General features: G+C 43.0%; 1 protein-coding gene and 1 long non-coding RNA gene across 2 annotated transcripts; one reads left to right on the top strand and one right to left on the bottom strand.

Moving 5' to 3' along the window:
* Window positions 1-12,441: 12,441 nt before the first annotated feature.
* Window positions 12,442-14,577, top strand: LOC136494563 (uncharacterized). Its single transcript, XR_010768626.1, has 3 exons — window positions 12,442-12,682; window positions 13,693-13,763; window positions 14,313-14,577. It is a non-coding gene; the product is annotated as an uncharacterized lncRNA (long non-coding RNA).
* A 5,646-nt stretch (window positions 14,578-20,223) lies between these two features.
* On the bottom strand, window positions 20,224-21,094 carry LOC136494555 (mitochondrial import inner membrane translocase subunit TIM17-2-like). The gene has a single exon (XM_066490709.1). The coding sequence runs from the start codon at window positions 21,061-21,063 to the stop codon at window positions 20,377-20,379; it is 687 nt and encodes a 228-aa protein (XP_066346806.1). The 5' UTR covers window positions 21,064-21,094; the 3' UTR covers window positions 20,224-20,376.
* Between the last annotated feature and the right edge of the window lie 1,541 nt (window positions 21,095-22,635).

Genomic DNA, 22,635 nt, shown 5'->3' with positions numbered 1-22,635 from the left:
GGTCGGGGTGACCGGACGCACCCAGACCAACGTCCAATCAACGGATGCATGCCATGCGTCGCCCCCATTCAACCTCAATCTCTCGATCTCAACGGTCATCTCGCCCGCGCTCGCACTTAAGACAAGACCAAACGCACCCGAAGGGCGATCGGACGCACCGCCACTGCGTTAGATCGAGCAACCGCCCGAGCATCCAAAGACACGACCGGACGCGTCTCTAAGTTGACCTGACTCGCACCCAAACTGAGTCCAGTCATTTCTAGTAAGGATCCAGGGACGCATTTCTGCAACCGGACGCATCCGCTCTACCTTGACCTGACGCTGCCTAGCATCTGGTCCACACTGCCGCCGCGTGCTAAGTCCAGCAGCCTTATGTCAGCGTATGTCAGCAACGATCGAACACACCTTCATTGAGTCCGGTCACCACTTGGACCAGAGTTCGGTCAACCAGCCGAGCATGCCCCCTTTTTGCGTGCCACTGACCGGATGCTGCAGCCGAGTCCGGTCACTGCCAAAGCAGTGTTCGAGCACGTCGGGACAGCACCTTCAAGTCACAAACTTTGCCACCCTTGATCAAATATGCCAACCACCAAGTGAATCACCTTATACATGTGTGTTAGCATATTTTCACAAACATTTTCAAGGGTGTTAGCACTCCACTAGATCTAAATGCATATGCAATGAGTTAGAACATCTAGTGGCACTTTGATAACCGCATTTCGATATGAGTTTCACCCCTCTTAATAGTATGGCTATCTATTTTAAATGTGATCACAGTCGCTAAGTGTCTCGATCACCAAAACACAAAAGCTCCTATCAAGTTTCACATTTCCCTTAAGCTTTTTGTTTTTCTCTTTCTTTTTTTTCAAGCCGAGCACTTGATCACCATGGCTATCACCACCATCATCATGATCTTTATTTGCTCCACCACTTGGAATGGTGCTACATACCTCATGATCACTAGAGCAAATAGGTTAGCACATAGGGTTTCATTAATTCACCAAAAACAAACTAGAGCCTTCACTAGCTCAAAACCTCCTTACACCTTTGCTATCTGGCTCAGTGCGGTAGTGCAGCACCAGAGGCGCAGCTATGCTGCAGGGCGACACTGCCATAGATAAGCCACGGCACTGCCATGACTTATCTGGCCATTGGGGCCTAGGGAGGTATTTATACCTCTTCACTTCCCTCTCAACGGTCTTCTCCTTCACCTCTTCAATTAGACCAACGCATAACACACCTATGCTCTCTCTCTCTCTCTCTCCTCCATTAGTACCCTAGAGCTCTCAAGCTTTCCCCTTTGATTTCTCCATCAATCCTTGAGAAAAAAGTCCTAAACTCGATTAGAGAGGAGATCCATAGATTCCCAAACTCTAAAGAGCACTTGGTTCACATATTGGCCGACGGTAGTGTTTATTACTCTTGGAGCTTGGCTCCTAGCCGACTAGAGAGTCGCCCGTGGAGCTTGCCAACTTGTGTGGCAGTCCCAAAAGATTTGTAACCATCTCTTGAAACTAGTAAACTCACCTCTCATCTCAAGAGTTAAGTCTATTGACTTAAGAACAAGGAAGGGTTGTAAAGCCCTAAGCCTTAGTGGCTAACCTCAACAACCTAGACTTAGGTAAGCCTTGGTGGTGAGCTGAACCATGAGATAAATCATTATGTCAACGTGTGCTTGATTTACTTCACTTGCATTTCATATTGTGTTCAGGTGATTTCTAGAATTTGTGGCCAATCTACTTCTGTGTGACTTTACTACCACTTCTAGTTGTCGATATGTGATCTTCATACCTGCAGGAAGCTCAGTAATTTCTCTGATCTAAGTTTCCATACATAGTTTTTGAATTGTGTTTCGTAGTTGTCTGCAGGTGCGGCAGTGCCGCTGTTCTAGCCCGGCAGTGCCATGGGTAGAATTTGACAATTGCTTGTTTTGTTTTAATAGGCCTATTCACCCCCCACTATGCTAACCAGAGATCCTACAAGTGGTATCAAAGCAGGTTACCTCATATACGCTTCACTGCGTGAGGTATGGAGCTGGGATGAGGATCTAGTGGTGTGAAGCCCATGGATGTCGATCTAGAGGACATGGGCCTACATGAAACCCATAGTAGTGAGCTCAGTGCATCTACAGCAAGCAATTCCACTCTTCCACCGGTCGAGATGACCGATGGTGAGAAGGCTCAATATGAAGAAGAAAGGAAGAAAAGGAAGGTAGCAAGAAAAGCAAAAAGAGAAGCAAAAGAAAAGAAGAAGAAGGAGCGACAAAGGTTAGAAGACAAGAAGCAAAGAAAAGAAGAAAGAAAGCTCAAGAGAGAAGCAAGAAGAAAAAGAAGAGAAGCTAGAAAGAAGAAGAAAGAAGAAGCAAAGACAACCAATGCATCATCAAGTGAGATGTCAAGTAGGTCGGAAGATGGAGATGATGATGAATCTTACCAAGTGACCAAGGGTAGCAGGAAGGAGAAGAAAGGAAAGGCCGAAGCCAACACCAACAACAAATATGTAGCCGTATCCTTTAACTATTCTTCTATGCCTATGACTAACCATGATCGAAGGTCTTTCATAAATGTACCCACGGGCAAGCTACCTCATTTCGATGGGACTAACTTTGCCAAGTGAAAGCACTTGATGAGATCCTATCTTATAGGTCTTCACCCCGACATTTGGGAGGTTGTTTGAAATGGATTTGAGCCACCGGTTGATCTCAAGAATCCAACTCCAACCAAAATGCAAATCATTCATCTAAATGGTCAAGCCATAAGTGTATTGCTTAGTTCGTTGGATGGTGATGAGTACAATAGAGTGATTGGAGTTGATGTTGCTAAGTAAATATGGGACACTTTGCACCTTGCGCATGAAGGGGTGGACAAAATGAGGAAGACAAGAATTGAGTTGTTGATGACCAAGCTCAATTGATTCATGATTTTAGATGGAGAAGAGCCACAAGAGATGTTTGATAGGTTGATGGTGATTGTCGGCAAGATTAGAGGCTATGGTAGTCAAAATCATGTTAGAAGCCTATTCACAAAGAAATGAGACCGTGGTGACTCTAATTAGAGACAAGAAGAAGTTCGAGTGCTTCACACCAAATGATGTACTTGGGAGGATCTTGACCTTTGACATGCAAAGAGAAGAAGCAAATGAGAGGAAGAAGCTTGGCGAGTTGCAAGCAAAGCTAGACAATAGGAAGATCAAGGATGTAGCTCTCAAGGCCAACAAATTAAGCAAGCAAGGCTCTCTAGCAAGTCCAAGATTAACAAGCAAGGTTCAACTAGCAAGCCGAAAATAGTCAAGCAAGTCCAAGAGCAAGTAGAGACAACATCATCATCAAGTGAAGATGAAAATGATGATGAACGATTTGAGAAGGTTGATGATGTTGCTCTCTTTATGAAGAGATTCCAAAAGGGACTTAAGAGGCAAGGCTACAAGGTAGTGAAGAGGAAGTTTCCAAACAAAAAGAAGAGGACATGCTACAATTGTGGTTGCGCCGAATATTTTATTGCCAAATGTCCATATGAGATCAAAGATAACAAGTACAAGAGAGACAAGAAAGAGGACAAGGCCGACTATAGAAAGAGCGAGAAGAACATAGGAGACGCTCACATTGGGCATGAATGCGATTCAACTAGAGAGAGCACAAGTGAAGAGGATGAGAAGATTGCAACCATGGCTATTCACAAGCCATCCTCCATACCAAGGCTCTTCAACATGTCCGATGATGACTACTACTCCCCTCACATTTGTCTCATGGCAAAGGGTGAGAAGGTAAAATCAAAAATCAAACCTCCTCCACCTCCTAGTGATATCTCTAGTAGTGATATTAGTGATAGCTCTAGTGATGATGGGTCTTGTGATGAAGAAAATAACTATATAATTAAAAATTTTGGATAGAAAGACCAAATTATTCATCACTATGTTAATGTAGGATTTAGAGAGTGTTCAAGCCAAGCTAGAATCTAGAGAAGAAACTCCTATCAAACAAGAGGATCTCTACATTGTTAGCAAGGAAGCTCTTGCATTAGAAAGAAGTGAGGTGGAATCCTTGTGAAAGGCCTTGGCCAAAGAGTAAGAGGACCATGCTATCACAAAGAAAGCACATAATGCTCTTAAGAAAAAATATTGTGACTTAGATGAAAAGCACAAACAACTTGAGCTGTAATATAACATTCTTTGGGATAGCAACTCACATCCCTCTAATGTAAAGGAAACCTCTACTCCCTCCACTAGCCAAGGTTGTAGAAAATGTTATAATCTTGATTTGAATGCCTATTCCACTAACCTTGCAAATATGGAGGCTATGAGAAAGGAGATTGCTAGGCTCAATGAGATCATTGGAAAATGGTGCATGGATGGCAAGGCCCAAATCAATGACAAGAAGAAGGTTGAAACATAAGGGCCACAATACACGAAAGGAAGGCATCCCTCAAACAAGCATGGGCTCGGCCACACAATAGGAGCCAAGACAAATGGAAGAAGGATAGTGAACGGCTATGAGTGTGTGTAGTTTGAAAGGAAGCATAGAATTGGTGCATAACAGCCTGCACAGATCGCGGTAGTGTAGCATCCTAGAGCGGCAGTGCCATAGTGAAGGGCGACAGTGCTGGGCCCCAAAAAATGAGAAGGTTATCAATTTTGTTCCTGATCAGACTAACCTATGAAGAAGGTGTTCCAGCAAAAGCAGGTTTCACAGAAACCAAAGGAATCAATTTGGGCCACTACAAACAAGTATGTATATCAACTGAATGCCCATGCACCTCGACAAAGCTTGACATCATGCTTTGTATTGAAAAAGAATAGCAGTGGAGAAGTGATTGCTAAATATGTTGGCAAGGAGACTAATGCTTATCTTAATACTTCTATTTGGGTTCCTAAGATACTAGTGACTAACATGCAAGGCCCCAAGTCTAGTTGGAGACCTAAATCAAGGAACTAAATTTATTTTGCAGGCATAGTCCTCTGGTGGATCAAGTTGGGTGCTTGATAGTAGATGTACAAATCATATGACCGGAGAAAGGAGTATGTTCTCATCATATTCCCCAATGACATACTCAAATAAGAATATTGTCTTTGGTGACAACTCAAAGGGAGATGTGATTGGCCTTGATAAAGTTGCTATAACCCTTGAGCATTCAATTACAAATGTTTTACATGTTGATTCATTAAGTTACAATTTGTTGTCCGTTTCTCAATTGTGTGAGATGGGCTACAATTGTCTCTTTATGGATAAGGGTGTGGAAGTCTTTAGAAGGGAGGATTCCTCTATTGTCTTTATGAGTCAACTAAAGAATAAGCTTTACCTAATTAATTTCAATAAAAGTAAAGCTAAGCTTGAGACTTGTTTAGTGGCAAAATCTAGCATGGGTTGGCTTTGGCATCGCTGACTAGCTCATGTTGGGATGAGGAACTTGGCCAAACTTCTAAAAGACGAACACATTCTTGGACTAATAAATGTTCACTTTGAGAAAGATAGAATTTGTAGCGCTTGTCAAGCTAGAAAGCAAGTAGGTGTACCTCACCCACCAAAGAGCATCATCATTACCAAGCAACCATTAGAGCTAATTCACATAGATCTCTTTGGATCGATCACCTACCTAAGCATAGGGGTAACAAATATGGTCTTGTTATTGTTGATGATTATTCCTGTTTCACTTGGGTATTCTTTTGTATGACAAATGCCAAGTTCAAGAGAAGGTGAAGATATTTGTTAGAAGAGCACAAAAGGAGTTTGGTCTTCCAATCAAGAAAGTGAGAAGTTGAGGAGTATTGACTCATTCCCATTTAGCAATTTTTTATCAATATTACTCATTTGTTTTCTCTTAGGAGCCTCTCAAGGTAGAAAAAGCACTTGAAGATGAGGATTGGGTGATGGCCATGCAAGAAGAGCTAAACAACTTTGAAAGAAATCAAGTTTGGACATTGGTGGAAAGACCCAAGACTAATGAGATTGACACCAAATGGGTCTTTCATAACAAACAAGATGAGAATAGCGTGGTGACTAGGAACAAGGCAAGATTGGTTGCTCAAGGCTTCACTCAAGTAGAGGGCTTAGACTTTGAAGAAACATATGCACCGGTGGCAAGGCTTAAAGCAATCCGAATACTTCTAGCCTATGCCGCTCATCACAACTTTAATCTATGTCAAATGGACGTGAAGAGTGCATTCCTCAATAGCCCCATTCAGGAACTTGTCTATGTTGAGCAACCACCGGGCTTTGAAGATCCCAAGTTCTCCAACCATGTCTACAAACTCCAAAAGATGATCTATGGGCTTAAGCAAGCACCAAGAGCATGATATGATTGCCTTAAGGAATTCTTACTTAAACAAGGCTTTGAAATAGGCAAAGCCGATCCTACCCTTTTCACTCGCAAAGTTGATAAAGATATCTTTGTTTGTCAAATATATGTCGATGATATAATATTTGGTAGTACTAATCATACTTTTTATGAGGAATTTTGTAGGATCATGACCAAGATATTTGAGGTGTCTATGATGGGTGAATTGAAGTTCTTCCTCAGATTTTAAATCAAGCAAGTGAAGGATGGAACTGTTATTAGCCAAAGGAAGTACAACCATGATATGCTAAAAAAGTTTGACATGGTGAATGCCAAGCCTATCAAAACTCCTATGCCAATCAATAGATATCTTGATCTCAATGATGAAGAGAAAGCCATGGAAACAAGGTATATCGCTCCATGATCGGCTCTCTACTTTATTTGTGCGCATCTAGACCCGATATTATGCTTAGTGTGTGCATGTGTGCTAGATTTTAAGCTAACCCAAAAGAGTGCCACTTAGTAGCCGTTAAGAGAATCTTGAGATATTTAGTACACTCCTAACCTTGGCTTGTGGTATCCTAAGGGCTCTAAGTTTGATCTACTTGGGTATTCGGATTTCAATTACGCCGATTGCAAAGTAGATCGAAAAAGCACTTCGGGGACATGTCAATTCCTTGGACGGTCCCTAGTGTCTTAGAGATCTAAGAAGCAAAATTATGTAGCCCTTTCCACCATCGAGGCCGAGTATGTTGTAGCCGATGCATGTTATGCTCAACTACTTTGGATGAGGCAAACCCTTCAAGATTTCGGATGTCATTTTACCAAAATCCCATTATTGTGTGACAATAAAAGTGCCATAAAGCTTGCAAACAATCTTGTAAGCCACTCAAGAACTAAGCACATAGACATCCGACATCATTTCTTGAGAGACCATGAAACCAAAGAAGATATCAAAATTCGCAATGTGAGCACCGAAAAACAACTAGCCGATATCTTCACTAAGCCTCTCGATGAGTCAAGGTTTTGTGCTTTGCGTAGTGAGTTAAATATACTTGATTCTCGTAATGTGGTTTGAACTATAGCACACCTTTGCTTGATTAACTAGTTTGCATAGGTAAAAGTTTTGCAAAGGTTTGATTCAAGTGCTTCAAAATGCTTTATGAAAGAAACTAGTATACTATGATCATAGCTTGGAATGTTTATCTGTTGCTGATCATAATATGCTGGAGATATGTGTCCATATCCTATATATATAGAGCTATTTAGTTTGTAGCTAACTCCTTGCTATTGCTAGGTTTGGCAATACTAGGCCTGTGCCACGGCAATGCCGCTCTACGGCAATTCCACGTATAGGCCACAGTAGTGTTGCATTTTGAATCTCGCCTAGAGATTGGGCCGCAATGGTAGTTACTACAGGTCCTATCCCTTATCCTTTACTCATCTAGGCCATAGTAACTCTCTCCCAATTCACCCCGACACGTCGCTCTCTTTCCCCTCGCATGCTAGCCTCGTCGTGCCATCGTCGTGCCTTCTGTGCCGCATCTCGGCGGTGCCGCATCGGCTGTCGGAGCTCCTATGCTTCGTTGGTGGCCGCTATAGCTCTTGGGTAGAGCCGTCTCTCTTCTTCCCTCTCCAATCCATGAGTTTCAAGGTAAAATCCTAAACCTTTCCTGATCTATGCAATGGAGTTCGTTTTGTGTTAGATACTGGTGTCTAGTGACTGTATGATTAGAATAGAATTAGCTTTGATGGACAAATTGAATCAAAATAGAGATTCATGGTTGGAGTGCCATCAGCCCATGCGGTAGTGCCACATGCTAGGCGCGGCAATGCCACGTGCTACAGTGATTTCTGTAGACTAAAGTAACATTCCATCGATGACTCCCTATAGTGATTGGATTTGTTCACCAGATCTACTACTGATTTAATCATGACATCATTTTACCTATCAAATGCTCAACTCCATGTTTCTATTAGATCTATATGTCTTGAAAATGTGTGATGGTCTAGAGGAGTATTTGAGAAGTAGTTTGAGCAAGTCAGATGAAACAAGTGATGGATTAGTGAAGCATCAGGTGCGGCAGTGCCGCTCTTAGGTGCGGTAGTGCCACGCCTCCTAAAACTTTTCTTTTAAGGTTGCTTCTCAAGTTCAGAATTTGAGTCATCTGGCTTATTCAAACTATTTCACAAGTGTTTGTTTACCTCATCTTTACACAGCTTCTCATTTCAATCTATTCTTTGGCATAGATGTCCTCCAGAGGAGATGACGATTGGAGGGTTCATAGGAAGTTTGATGCTTTAAGAGAAAAGCCTCTCTCTCATCGTGGCAGAGGGGCAGCAGATGTTGCTAGAGACAGGGGGAGCCGTGATGAGCAAATCCGGCAAGAGGAAGCCTTGGAGAGAGCTAGACGTGTCATCCCTCCTAATGCATGTCCTAGCACACCACCACACCTTGATGAGTTTGATCCTTCCTAGCTTCGTGATTATGAGGAGGATGTGGTGAAAAAGAGGGCAAATGACACCCGTTAGCACCCAGCTATTGACTATATGGGTAAGCAAAAGATGGTGGAAGAGGCAAGGATAGAAAACCTATATGAGGTAGCAAAGGATCTTGGTGTTGACTATAGGTTTTGGAATGTCTTTCATTCCAATTTCTATACCTCAGTCATCTTCAGGAGCAAGAAATCCAAGATCGTGAAGATGCAGTACATTGATTGGGAGGAGTTGAGAGAGAAGAATGACCCTGATTTCAATAGGGCAATTTAGGCTTGTGAGAACTTTGGATTGATAGATATCATGGCCTTCAGGTACAATTGGAACATAGAGGTGCTATCTCAATGCCATGCCACATACTTCTACAAGTATGACACCGATAAGATACACTGGATGACCGAGGGTCGACACTACCGTGTTGACTTCACCACCTTCAGCTGAATTCTTGGTTTTGATGAGGAGCACCATGGCTTCTCATACATTCATGATGAGCGGAGGGCTGAGGTTAGAGAGATTGCATTCATGTATCTTGATGGTAGATCTACAGATGGCAAGGTAAAGGGACTGAAGAGGTTTTATTACATTCTTAACAACTTGATCAGGCATACCATTAATCCCAATGATGGAGCTGCATTAGATCTTAATGGATATTTGAGGAACGTGCTTGCTAGATTTGCTCCAGGTGGAGATAAATTCAATGTTCCTCGCTTCATGTGTCAAGAGATTAGAGTGGCAATGGATGATGCAAGGAAGGGGTTGTACTATGCTCCATACTTGATGTTTGTGATTGAGAGTCACTGGCTACAGGTTTGTCAAGGATGGATTGCATGAGCAGTACAAGATTGAGAAAGCTAGACATGCCAAGGCCAGTGAAACCATTGCCTCTCCCTTTGATGTACCTAAGTCCTCTCGCAGTGAAAGGAAGAAGAACAACAACAAGATGGTACAATGGATCAATGCCATCTTTGACAAGTGTACCTATGCAGCTGATAGGATATATGAGACTCAGATGGAGCAGCATGAGATGTGTGCGGCTACAAATCTTCCACCTCTTCCTCCACCGCCACCTCCTCCACAGTATGACTTGCCTAGTTTTTTGGAGTCTAAGGAGGATGAGGAGGAGCTTGATTTCCATAGGACTTTGGGGACCTAGTTGCGCTCTATGCGCCGTTCGCGCCACACTTCGACCACCCATCGTCAAGGGAGGGCGGTGGTGTCTTCCGACAACGACGATGGTAATGATGGTGGTGCTGCTCATGGAGGTGATGACGTCGACTGGGAGAACATCCAAGAAGAAGATGAGGAGTAAGTAGTTGACTTCTCTCTTTCCTTCCCTTTTTGATGCTTTATGCCAAAGGGGGAGAAATTAGAGGGGTCAATTCTTTTTTTTTTCGACGCCATGTACTGCAGCTGGAGGAGCTTCATGTCATATTAGATGAGAGTAGTTGATTAGGTGTGAGTTTGAGGGTCGCTCAAAGCTTTATTTTATTGTAATATTGCTACCTAAGTACTCTATGTGTATCGGATATGGACATGTTTCGTTGTGTGTTGTAGCTTGTCGTATACATGTGCTAGATTGTTGATCTTTTTTATATATTATCTGTTGTGTGATGCTTGGTTTAACATGTGCTGTCGCAGCCAGTGCCGCTCTACGGCAGTGCTGTGGCAGAGGAGCGGCAGTGCCGCACCTTGTTGCATCAGTAATTCCTTGAGTGCATAAACGGTAATTCGCATCACGTTCAATTACTTGACACCGTGTGTAGCACCCCACAGAAGCATGGATGTAGAGGAGCCCATCACTTTGACTAGAGTATGAATCTTGGCCTTTAATGGCAACTTGAGAATTCAATTCTCAATTCCTACACTCAGGGGGAGTCTCTACACCCATGGCTCAAAAAATCTCAGTTATATATTGTATCTTTTAAAAGCTCTAATTGGGTTGTCATCAATCATCAAAAAGGAGGAGATTGTAAGTGCAATCGAGCTCTAATTGTGGGTTTTGGTGATAATGACCATGCAATTAGAGGACTAATGAGATTTATCAAGATGACAAGCAGGAGATTCTGCTATGAGGATGTTATGCATAACAAAGGAGCCTCCAATAACAAAAAGATGACGGCATCAAGCTCAAAGGAGGCCTATTTCATTTTATATATTAAATTTGAGTATAGGAAAACCCGTACTATAAAGGGGGACATAATGCTTAAGTCAACATGTGCAATAAAGTGCTCAATCTTACACAAAAGCATCCTCAAAGTTTAGCCAAGACAGCCAGCTCAAAACCTCCTTACACCTTTGCTGTCTGGCTCAGTGCGGCAGTGTTGCACCAGAGGCGCGGCTATGCCGCAGAGCGGTACTGCCGCACTGCCGTGACTTATCTGATGTTGTAACCTGGGGAGGTATTTATACCTCTTCTCTTCCCTCTCAACGGTCTTCTCCTTCGCCTCTTCATTCAGACCGACGCAGAACACACCTGTGCTCACTCTCTCTCCTCCATTGGTATCCTAGAGCTCTTAAGCTTTTCTCTTTGATTTCTCTATCAATCCTTGAGAGAAAAATATCCCAAACTCGATTAGAGAGGAGATCCACTGATTCTCAAACTCTAAAGAGCACTTGGTTCATGTTTTGGTCGGCGGTAGTGTTTGTTACTCTTGAAGCTTGGCTCCTAGCTGGCTAGATCGTCGCCCGTAGAACTTGCCAACTTGTGTGCCAGTTCCGGAAGGTTTGTAACCATCTCTTGAAGCTAGTAAACTCACCCCTTATCTCAAGAGTTAAGTTTCTTGACTTAAGAATGAGGAAGGGTTGCAAAACCCTAAATCTTAGTGGCTAACCTCAACAATGTGGACTTAGGCAAGTCTTGGTGGCGAGTTGAACCACGAGATAAATCATTGTGTCACCGTGTGCCTGATTTACTTCACTTGTATTTCATATTGTGTTGAGGTTATTTTTTAGGGGTTGTGGCCGATCTACTTGTGTGTAACATTACTACCACTTTTAACTGTCGATCTGTGATCTTTATACCTGTAGAAAGGTTAGTAATTTCTTCGATCTAAGCTTTCTTACGTAGTTTTTGAACTGGGCTTCGAAATTGTCTGTAGCGGACGCCGGTACAACCGGATTGGGAGTCCGGATATGAGACGCCACGCCGCGCCGCTGCCGGCGTCCCAAATTGACACCGTTGTTTCTCGTCCAAATTGTCTGCAGCCCACTAACAGCAGCACGTAATTACTAATCATAAGTAGTATTCTCTTATCTAATCATTTAATCAACATTCCAAATTGACTAAAATATTCACCTCACACAAATCCTGCTTAGGGCAGGCGACACCTCACACAAAGTTGGATCAGATATTTAAATGCATTAGATATGTATTTTTTTTTTGTTAGGATTTGTAAAATATATCTACCACACCTAAAAAAATATTTAACCGTATCGTCTGCGCCCCCTCCTCGCTCACCCTGCCCGCGTTATTTTAATTTTAACCCCGAAAAAAGGTTTCCGACGTGGATTATCTTTTTTTTTTTGTGCGTGAACGATCGCGCCGCCTCTGCCCGGCGGCCGTCTGTGCGCCGACAGGTAGGTCCCATCCAATCCAGCTCCCCACCTCCAGCATCGGTCCCGTCCAGCATCGAGACTCGAGAGCAGTTCCTTTTTTTTTGAACGAGACGAGAGCAGTTCCTCGCCCCCAAGGCGCCAACTCAGCGCCGCCGCCACGCGCAGCCGATGCGCCGCCCCTCCCTGCTCCTGCGTGATCTTAGCCCGCAAAAAGGGGCGGCCCACGGCCGGTTGGCGGCGGCGGCGACGACGACTACTTCCACCAAGGCGGTGGCGCAAGGGCAGCTGCGGCCTGCGGCATCCACATCAGGGCCTCGGCAGCATCAAGTCACGCGCTTCCAAATGTGAATGATTCAGCCGAGGTGAGGCTCCAAACCCATGACCTCTTCTCTTGTTGCATGTTGGATTTCGATCACATCTATCCCAGAGTGAGCTCTAGCGGGCTCAGTTTTTTTAGGTACTGGTGTTCCAGATCCATGGAAAAGTTAATGAACTCATCCAGGGAATACAGGCTGCAGATACGCAGAAAGTGATGCACACAAATAGGAAACATTGTTGTGTTGAATTTCCTCATTACATAGCAGGAATGAATTCAATGCAACCATCTCACATCGTTGAAGAATGGAATGTGATATATCTATCATCTGTTTTAATACTCAGATCAGATTGGGCTGTGCTGGGCACTGTACACACGCAGCTCATATTTACAAACTCTACTCGTATAGTTTCAAGACTTCTACCTGCTGTAAATATTGGGAACCAGCAAACAAAGAGCTACTCTAGCAAATTCAGTAATTGTGTTGTTTCCTGGATCCATCCTATTACATTGGTGAATGGTGATCCATAAGTGATGATAATTCCACTCCATCCATTGATTTCTCTTCTTTTGTTTTTCTTTTGAAATATGCTGGTGTTCTCTAGATCATTTTCCTGTATTCTGGTTGGATCCACACCGGCGGCAGCAGAGAAGATGATGGCATTCACTGTTGGATAGAATTTAGACAATGCTTAGAACAATCGATTTGGCAAGATAATCCATTATGATTACTTGAAAATTGTTTAACCCTTTGAATAGGCTCATGGTCTGTCCTTTCTCAATCCCCAACACTATTTAGAATATCCAAGACAACAGTTTCATGATTTTTAATTGAGCTCCAAGTTTGATTTCTTTTAGTGCTTGCATTTTTTTCAGAATTGTTCTTTCAACCAGCGGCAGCCCTGGATCATAACTTATATTAGTTGAATGATGTTGTTATGGAATTTGATCATGCATGACATAGTTTTCAGTACAAGGGTGAAGCATGAGAATAGCAACTGCTTGATGGCAGTGACATGACTTGTGAGAATACCAAGCTCTGTACTCTCTTTGCAGGAAATAGACATAGTGGCAGTGGAATATAGTGCTCAACAAGAATGACTTCAATACGATCACCATAAACTAAGGTAACCATCAAATTCGATCACCACCTCACTGTGAAACCAGAGCACAGGAGGACACCTTCATGCAATACAAATTCCTGGTAAATTTATTTCCCTGCCCTGATTTTTGATGAACATAGTTAGTAAATTATGGGTTAAGATGGTTGTTAAATTCAAGTTCTCAAGATGCTGATATGTTTGGCTCAGAAATATGTTGAGTAGTGAAACCATATAGGCCTCAAAGTTTCCTGCATTTGTTAATGACCAGTTAGTCACCCTCACGATTCTCTCAAATTGTTTATTATCATTTGTTTGACACTACAAAATATTTGTGATGGTATGGTATATTCCTAACATTTGGCCTACTCATTTTTTTCCCAAATGTTTATCTAACAAATATTGAAGTAAGGCAAATAAATATCTGTAAATGAAATGAGCTAGAGAAAGCGGCAATGTTTTAACTTCGATTTACTCTTTTACCGCTCATTTGGTGTATTTGGAGTGTTACAAAAAATGTGTTGAAAATTGGAGAAAACATCTCTAATAGAGAAGCATGCTTTTTTTGTATTGTAGAGATCGGACAAAACGGAGGCAATAGTGTGTCTAGAAGGCATGAAGTGGCAATCCTTGAATCTAATTTCTCAACCTTGGTGGACAAACTCTAAGCACCGTTGCATGGTCACTCTGTGGTCGCAACACTAATCTGAGACACATTAAGGAGGCCGCCATCTAAGTTGTGAAATCGTCAAAATTAGTAGAGAACGAAATAAGGTTGTGCATGAGCTTGCCCATTGTAGCTGTATAAGGGCTGAGATGGAATGCATAACATACATTCAAACTTAAAATTATCTTGATATTATTTTGTTCCCGTTGCAACGTATGTCATGGTATTATTTTGTTCCCGTGCAACACACGGGCATTAATCTAGTTCCATTATATATGTGACTACAACCATGGTGCGGTTTACTAGCTCAAATACATGGCCCCCCTATACTTAATTCCTGGCTCCGCCCCTGATTCCCTTCCCACATTGAACTGGTTGAATTCACTGTGAACTACAGTGAAAAATTGAGGCTACTTTCAACTAGTTTGGAATGAAACAGGTCAACTTTGAACGTATTTGGATTCACTCGTAGAAAAGTTAGGCCACATTAAACAGATAGGAACTTATATTAAATTAAACATATATAACACAAAGGGGTCAACTTTAAATTATATTGCTTCTGATTCGCATTGAACCAAAAAAATTGAAATCACTTTTAACTTAAGAAACAACTTCACAAGAAATTGAAAGCCAGTCCGAACTTAAAAAGAATAATCAAAGGAGTCTGTTTTCTCACATGGAAACGTCCTTATTTTTCTCTTCTGTCTTAGAATGTTACCACGGCAATACCATATATTTACACGAATAGCCAAAAAAAGAATTACTAATTAATGACTTCTCCATTGTTGTTAAAGAGTATGGAGCATATTTGTTGACTTTTCCAGCTATTTCCAATATCTCGCTCCTAAAAGCTAGATGACAGTTCTGCATTATTGGAACCCCGGACTATTTCCAAATCACTCAAGCCACTTTTTTCACTCATGTTTATATTGAGAACCATGTCCTTTCTCTTTTTACTTCCTCACGTCGTTCTTGTTCCTCTACCTCCAGATCAACCAGGGCAAGCTAGCCGGCAAGGTGCCCTATGACCTCGCCACAGCGCACCACTCCCACCATCACCTGGTGGTGCCATTGTCGTCATCTGCATCCAACGCTTGAGCCATCGATGGGCTCGACTTCGCCCAGATAGTTCATGCGCGCTCAACGGCTCAAGATGATACATGCCGACAACGAGGCTGGTAGAGGATCCGGTGTTGAAACACTATTTGTCGTCGCTGTGGGTCGTCGGGGTCACACCGTCCCAATGCTTAGCTCTCAGCCTTTGCTGCAGCCTCGTCAGCACCAACCTGCCCTTCTCCGTCAAGGCGCCATAGGGCCTCAACGGACGTGCTGACTCCACCTTTGATGCCTTCATCGGCAAGTTCTACGAGAACCTCCACGAGAAGTCACGCAAATTTTTTTGAATGTCAAGTCACGCAAATTAAACTCTGATCCCATGTTGCCCCCACACCCGTATTTTTCTCCGCGTCTCAATCAGTTTTCCCAAGGAGTTAGTGAGGAGAGCTTTTTCTTTAATCCTATCCAAAAACCAAGATTGGGAGTAAGTTTTGAAAACTGTTAGACCAATTTAAATGTGAGTTTCATAGAGTTTTATGGGCATTAAATATGCTGACATGACAGTGTATTAATGAGGAGAGAGATGATGAAAGTTCCATAAAAATAGAGATAGTTTTATGGGAAATGAAATTCTTCTACACTCTTTCCAAAATATAAGCACGTTGAAAACTGAGTCACAAAACATCCAGTGGGACTGGCCTTAGAGATGCTCTTGTGCTGTAGCTATATCTTCATTCCACCTTGCCATCAACTTCAGCTTCGCTCGGGGTATGATCAATGCATCTCTTTGGTTACGTTTAGTTAAAATTAATCTCATGGGAACAAAATAACTCATAATTTTTTTATGTGGGAGTGGGAACCTCATTTCTAATAATGAAGGTGAGCTTCCTCGTCAGTTATTATAATTTGGATGGCATGCGTTGACAAGACAAAATATTGGGTCAACCTATTTGCCTATCTTCAGTTGTGCCTCATGCATGACTGAAGACAAATGTTTTGCATCTTCTATTATTAGGTCCTGTTTAGTTCTTTAGACGCTCCTAAAATTTCTGTCACATCGAATGTTTGGACATATGCGTGGAATATTAAATATAGACTAATTACGAGACTAATTGCACAACTTACGACTAATTTACGAGACGAATCTTTTAAGCCTAATTAGGCCATGATTTGACAACTTAGTGCTACAGTAACCATGTGCTAATGATAGATTAATTATGCTTAAAAAACTTATCTCACAAATTAGTGTCCATGTATGTAATTGATTTTTTAATTAATTTATATTTAATACTCCTTATTAGTATCTAAATATTTGATATAGCATAAATTTTAGGAGAGGCTAAAAAAACCAAACACCCCTCTTACACCCGCAACGAAGCATTGTGGCTGGGCGCTAGCCCCCGTTCAGATGACCGCGCCTGTCTTGCCTGCTGTGCCATGCCAGGCTGCTGCCGCCTGTCCCGTCTGTTGCACGCAATCGCATGCGTCTGCTACTACACGCCTACTCCGTACGCATGCTGCCGTGACTCGGGGATGGAACGGGTACGCTCCACGAGAAGGCATAGTGAAGTCACTGCGTTTTTGCCGTGCAGCATCAAGCGGGGGTCGTAATTTTTTTTTAATCTGGACACGGTAGCACATTTCATTTGTATTTGATAACTTTTGTTTGATCATAGATTAACTAGGCTCAAAAGATTCGTCTCGTGATTTACAACCAAACTGTGCAATTAGTTATTTTTTTACCTACATTTAATGTTTCATGCATACGTTCAAAAATTGATGTGATAGAGAAAGTGAAAAAACTTGAAATTTAGAGATGATCTAAACCAGGCCTGGTTTGGCAATTAAAGAGATCGTGTATATCCAGCAAGTACACGAGTAGCTGGCAGTATGCATGTTGCTGTTGCATGCCCGTCTACGGCCTGGTGCACGCGCCTGCTGCGCGTCTACGCATGCTTGCTGCTGCTACACATGCTACTGCATTCGCCTATGTATGCTTGCTGCCGCTATGCATGCGGGTGCGCATGCACGCGGGACCGCCTCCGCTTCTCGTGCTTTAAGCACGCGTTTAGTTTTAGAAAGTTGGAATTTAGGGTTATCGTAGCACTTTTGTTTTTATTTGTCAATTAGTGTTCGATCATGGACTAATTAGGCTCAAAACGTTCGTCTCGTAATTTCTCAATTAGTTTTTTTTTCGTCTACATTTAATACTTCATGCACAGGCCGCAAACATTCGATGTGATAGGTACTGTAGCATTTTTTAGGAATTTGGGGTGAAACTAAACAAGGCGAAAAATATTTAGGCCCCGTTTGGCAGGGCTCCACCGGCTTCAGGAGCCGTTTGGAGTCATTTTCTACAAAACGGGGTAAAGTAAAATAGCTTCACTTGTGAAGCCCCTAAAAACATGCTCTCACAGTGATTTAGGATGGGATGGAGCCAAAAAATGGCTTCTCCCGGCTCCTCCTCTAAACCCCTAAAAATATGCTTTCACAAGGAAGCCATTTTGCCAAACGGTTTACCAAAACCGCTTCAGCTCCACCGGTGGAACTGTTCGTGGAGCTGAAGCAAAAAAAAATGGCTTCACTAGTGAAGTGAAGCCGTGCCAAACGGGGCCTTAGCCTCATTTGGCAGGGCTTCTTCACCGGCTTCAGGAGTCGTTTGGAGTCGTTTTCTACCAAACGGGGTAAAGTAAAATAGCTTCACTTGTGAAACCCCTAAAAACATGCTCTTACAGTGATTTGGGGTGGGATAGAGCAAAAAAAAAAAATAGCTTCTCCCAGCTCCTCCTCCAGGCCCCTAAAAACATGCTCTCACAGAGAAGCCATTTTACCAAACGGTTTACCAAAACCGCTTCAGCTCCACCGGTGGAACTGTTCGTGGAGCTGAAGCCAAAAAAATGGCTTCACTAGTGAAGTGAAGCCCTACCAAACGGGGCCTTAGAAACAGAAAGCACCTGCTGTAACGTACGTCTGAAATATATAAAACATTAGAAACATACTCGTGCAACATATGTGTATAGCCACTGCAACATATGCAACATCCTGATAAAACACTTGCAACGTATTTCTAAAACAGCTGAAACATTCAAAACATACACTAACAACATACGTGTATACCAATTGCAACATACGCAATACTTGATCTACTTTTACAATATCCAAATGAAATACATATAATATCTAGATAAAATATATGAAATATACACCTTAAGCGCATGAAACATACGACGCCGGCGCATCGGAATAACCAGCCACAGTGCCTGAAAAAAATTAGGCCACAGCACTCAACTATCCACGGTCACCCGTCACGGGACCAGTAAACGGCGCATGCACATGCGGCCCCGTGCTCCTCTCACGAAATCCTAAGTGTCGGCCCTTCTCTCTGGTCGCAGGCTCACAGCGCATACACAACCCCACAAGCCCGTATGCAATCCCCCCTCCCAACTGAGCGAGTGGCCGCATGCGCTCCCATACGCTGACCCGCGCAAACAAACAGGTGAGGGCCCACTTGATTTGCAGTTGTACGCCCTGCTTTTTTTCTTGGTCATCACTCGCGCGTTGCAGCGCAGGTCGGTCCGTCCGGACGGATTCCCGCAGCAAAGCATTACTGCCTAATAAATGACTTTTGTTGTAGAATAAATAACAACTTATAATTAAGGAAATTGTGAATAAGAGGAAAGAAACGGACACAAAATCTATGTGTGGTGCACACATCAAAAGTTCAAACACGCACCAGGAACTGACATTGTCAGTTTGTCGCATAGATCATGACCGGGTGAGGGTGAGAAGGTGGGTACTCGAGCAATTGCAGGAAAAAAAATAACCGTATATAATCTTCACGCTGACACCATCCAAGTTTAGAATTGAAGAACCGAGCTAAATACCTATAGAAAAAACATAAGACTTGCAATTTAGGGCTTCCCCGACGCTCCTTTTTTACTTGTTTTCCCAAGGGGTATGTAGGTGCTCTACGCTTGTCATGGTGGCTTGCAGAAGCTACATATGTTTAGAAAAAAATATAGTCCATGCTAAAAAAGAAGAGGGAGAGAAATAAATGTGAGGCATGATGAAAGAAAAAAGCTTATGTGCACACCACAAGTAGTGATAGTTTACATTATGTAAATAGTAGTCTTAACAGTTTTTAGTCTACGTAGATCACTTTATTTGTAGTAGAACTACTAAGAGTGTTAGCCTTCATTAGGGCTTCCTAACGTTGCTTTTTTATGAGTAGCCCCAAGTGTCGCGTAGGATTGGATAAAAAAAAGTAAGTGCTCCACATTTATCATAGTAGCTTGCAGAAGCTACATATGCTTGGGAAGAAAGAAGATGGCCCATACTAAAAAAAGAAGAGGTAGAAGAAATAAATGTGAGGTATGATGAAAGAAAAAAGTTTTTTACAAACCATAAGCAGTGATAGTTTTTTTTAATTATTAGTGATAGTTTGTATTGTGTAAATAGTAGTCTTAACGTTTTTTTAGTACATGTAGATAACTTTATTTATACTAGAACTATTAGAGTGTTAGCTTAGGTGTGGCGCCCTTAAAACGGGGAAAGAATTTCTCAACAAGAGAGCCAGAGGAGGTCCAATCCTTGTGTAGTGTGAAACTGATCCCACAAAACCTCAGATGACTGATGATGATGACACGCCACTTTCCACATAACACATGATCGACAAGAGCCTACAAACAGCATTCATAAATAAAAACGAAATCAAATCTAGCATAGCATTTTATAGTCTGCGAGAAAATTATAATATGACGAAAACCTTATGGGCGTGTTCGGCTGTTAGGTTGCACGATGATGATTTCAGATGATTCAATAGTGTTCTATGAAAGAAAATAATCTGAAATAAGCTGAAATAATCTCTAACATGAGCAGCTAAAACTGTACATTTTTCGCCTACTTCATAATGATTAGTTAATCGAAGGAGGGAACAGCGGTGCTGGGCAAATCCAACTCCAGCTCGTCAGACCTGCCATCACCACTAGCAACCTTGTCCTGCTGCTTCCTCCCAAACAAACCGCCAAACCACCCAGCACGGCCAGAGTCAGCGACCGGAACCTCCTCGACCACGATCGGCGCCGCCGGCGGCACTCCGAGGAAGCCAGGCGGCACGTACTGGGCAGCAGGATCCTGTCCTGCTGGGTACTCCTGCTGCATCATCAGGTCCTCCGGCGGAGGCGGGTTAGCCATGCTGCGGTTGAGCATGATCCCGGCGCCCTCGATGAGCGCGAGGCACACGCCCCCGAACACGGCGCCCCTTCCGGTGGCTAGGATGCCCTTGCGCAGCTGGAGGAGGCCCCCGGTCGCGGCGCCGGCGACGATGGAGTTCCAGGGGTCCTCCTTCTTGCGCGCGTAGACCATGGCGCAGTCGAAGGTGGAGAAGAGGCTGCCCCAGACGGCGAAGTTGCCCCCGATGCGCGGCGCGTTCATGCGGACGGCCGTGGCGCCGCCCGCGAGGCGGTGGCCGTTGGGGGAGTCGCGGAGGCCCTTGATGAAGTGGAAGAGGGAGCCGCCCACGGCTCCCATCCCGAAGGTGTTGCCGACGTCCTCGAGGATGCGGTCCGGGCACGGCTGCCCGTTCAAATCCGGCGAGCTCGTCATCTCGCGAACCTCCCCTGGGGACGGCGGCCGAAACTTGGAAGACACGTTGGTTGGGAATCGCGAGTTGGGAGGCGGAGGGGACGAAGCACGGGGTTTTGTATCGATCCAAACTCCGGGTCCGGGACCGGGGTCGATGGTGCTGTGCTGGACCATGCCCGCAAGTAGGGCATAATCAGATCGGCGATACGGGCCCATATTGCTCATACATATTATTTGTTTTTATTTTTCCCTCGGATTGTGAATCATACACGGATAGTCATCGGAGACATATTCGAATAGGATTATGAATACGGATAAATATATATGTGTCGAATACGGAATGAGTCGCATCGGGTACCATTATTTCTTCAGATATACTCACCCCGTTGAGGTACGTGCGTCCAAAGAGAGCACGTCTTGTATTACGAGACTAAAATAAAAAGTGGTTACGCCTTATATATTAAGACGGAGGGAATATTGAATAAAAGCAACTTCCATATGGTCAAAAGTGATTTTTAGAGCCTGTTATCAAAACCGTTACGGTATAAGATAAGTCATTTTTATGAACAGTTCTATTAAACATATCAGTCCCTAAAAATAATTTTCAGAGAATTCTCTAAGGCAAATGTCTCTAAGAATAACGGTTTGCTAAGTAAACTCCTCTTGAAAAAAATATATAAAAGGCCCCTGTAGTTTTATATAGCAGTGTTAAAGGATGAAACCACCCTAGTTACTAGATTTAGGATTAGGAAAATATTTTCTTCCACATTCAACTTTCCGCTTGGTATCTGAATTGTCATGTTCCAAACATTAACTTAGACAAAAGGATAGTTTATCATTGCAGCTTATGAACATTGATTTTACTATGTATCTAAACACAGTTTATGTATATTTAAATAAATACATAGCAAAAGCTATTACATCTAGAAAAGCCAAAACGTGTTATAATTAATTTGAAATATAGAAATATTGATTTATACACTTATGTCCCGTTTGAAACACAAGGATTTTTCCCTGTTCCTGAATCATTTAAAATAACAAATTAGAGCCATAGCCTTTGAAAAAAATATTATAACAAAATAAATGGTAAATAGAATTCTCACGGGGCTTTCAAGCAAATACATGTTTCCGAACAATTTATTTCTTTTGAGAGGATCCCAACAATTTATTTAAGTCTATATGTTTTTTTTATCTCAAACCCTATGTTGAATAAAACATCCGCTATCCCGATGGAATTTTGGAGGATTACCGCTTTTTTTTGTTTTTTAAGAACCATGTCTTTTATGTAGTTTCAACACATGATTTTTTTTATCATAGGATTAAGGTCCAACAACCTCTATCATTCTTCTACCTCTAGCCTCCAGCCTCCACAGATCACAGATCACATATCACAAATTTTTTTTCTATGGAAAGACAAATCACAGATCCGCCGCCACCGCTACCGCCGCCACCGCCATGGCCGGTGCAGGGGTGGGGAGGCGTGCCGGGCGCAGGCGCCGCCGCCGCCGTGCCGGCCACGCTGCCACGTCCAAACCCACAGCGCCCCTGCTAGTGCTCTCGTGGGCGCTGGGAGGTCTTGCCATGGCGCGGCGC

This window comes from Miscanthus floridulus, chromosome 1 (assembly GCF_019320115.1).
Source record: "Miscanthus floridulus cultivar M001 chromosome 1, ASM1932011v1, whole genome shotgun sequence".
NCBI lineage: Eukaryota > Viridiplantae > Streptophyta > Magnoliopsida > Poales > Poaceae > Miscanthus > Miscanthus floridulus.
This window is presented reverse-complemented; position numbering and strand designations above follow the sequence as displayed.

Excerpts from the sequence above, each read along its gene's own strand:
- LOC136494555 (XM_066490709.1), bottom strand. The coding sequence starts at position 21,063 with ATGACGAGCTCGCCGGATTTGAACGGGCAGCCGTGCCCGGACCGCATC.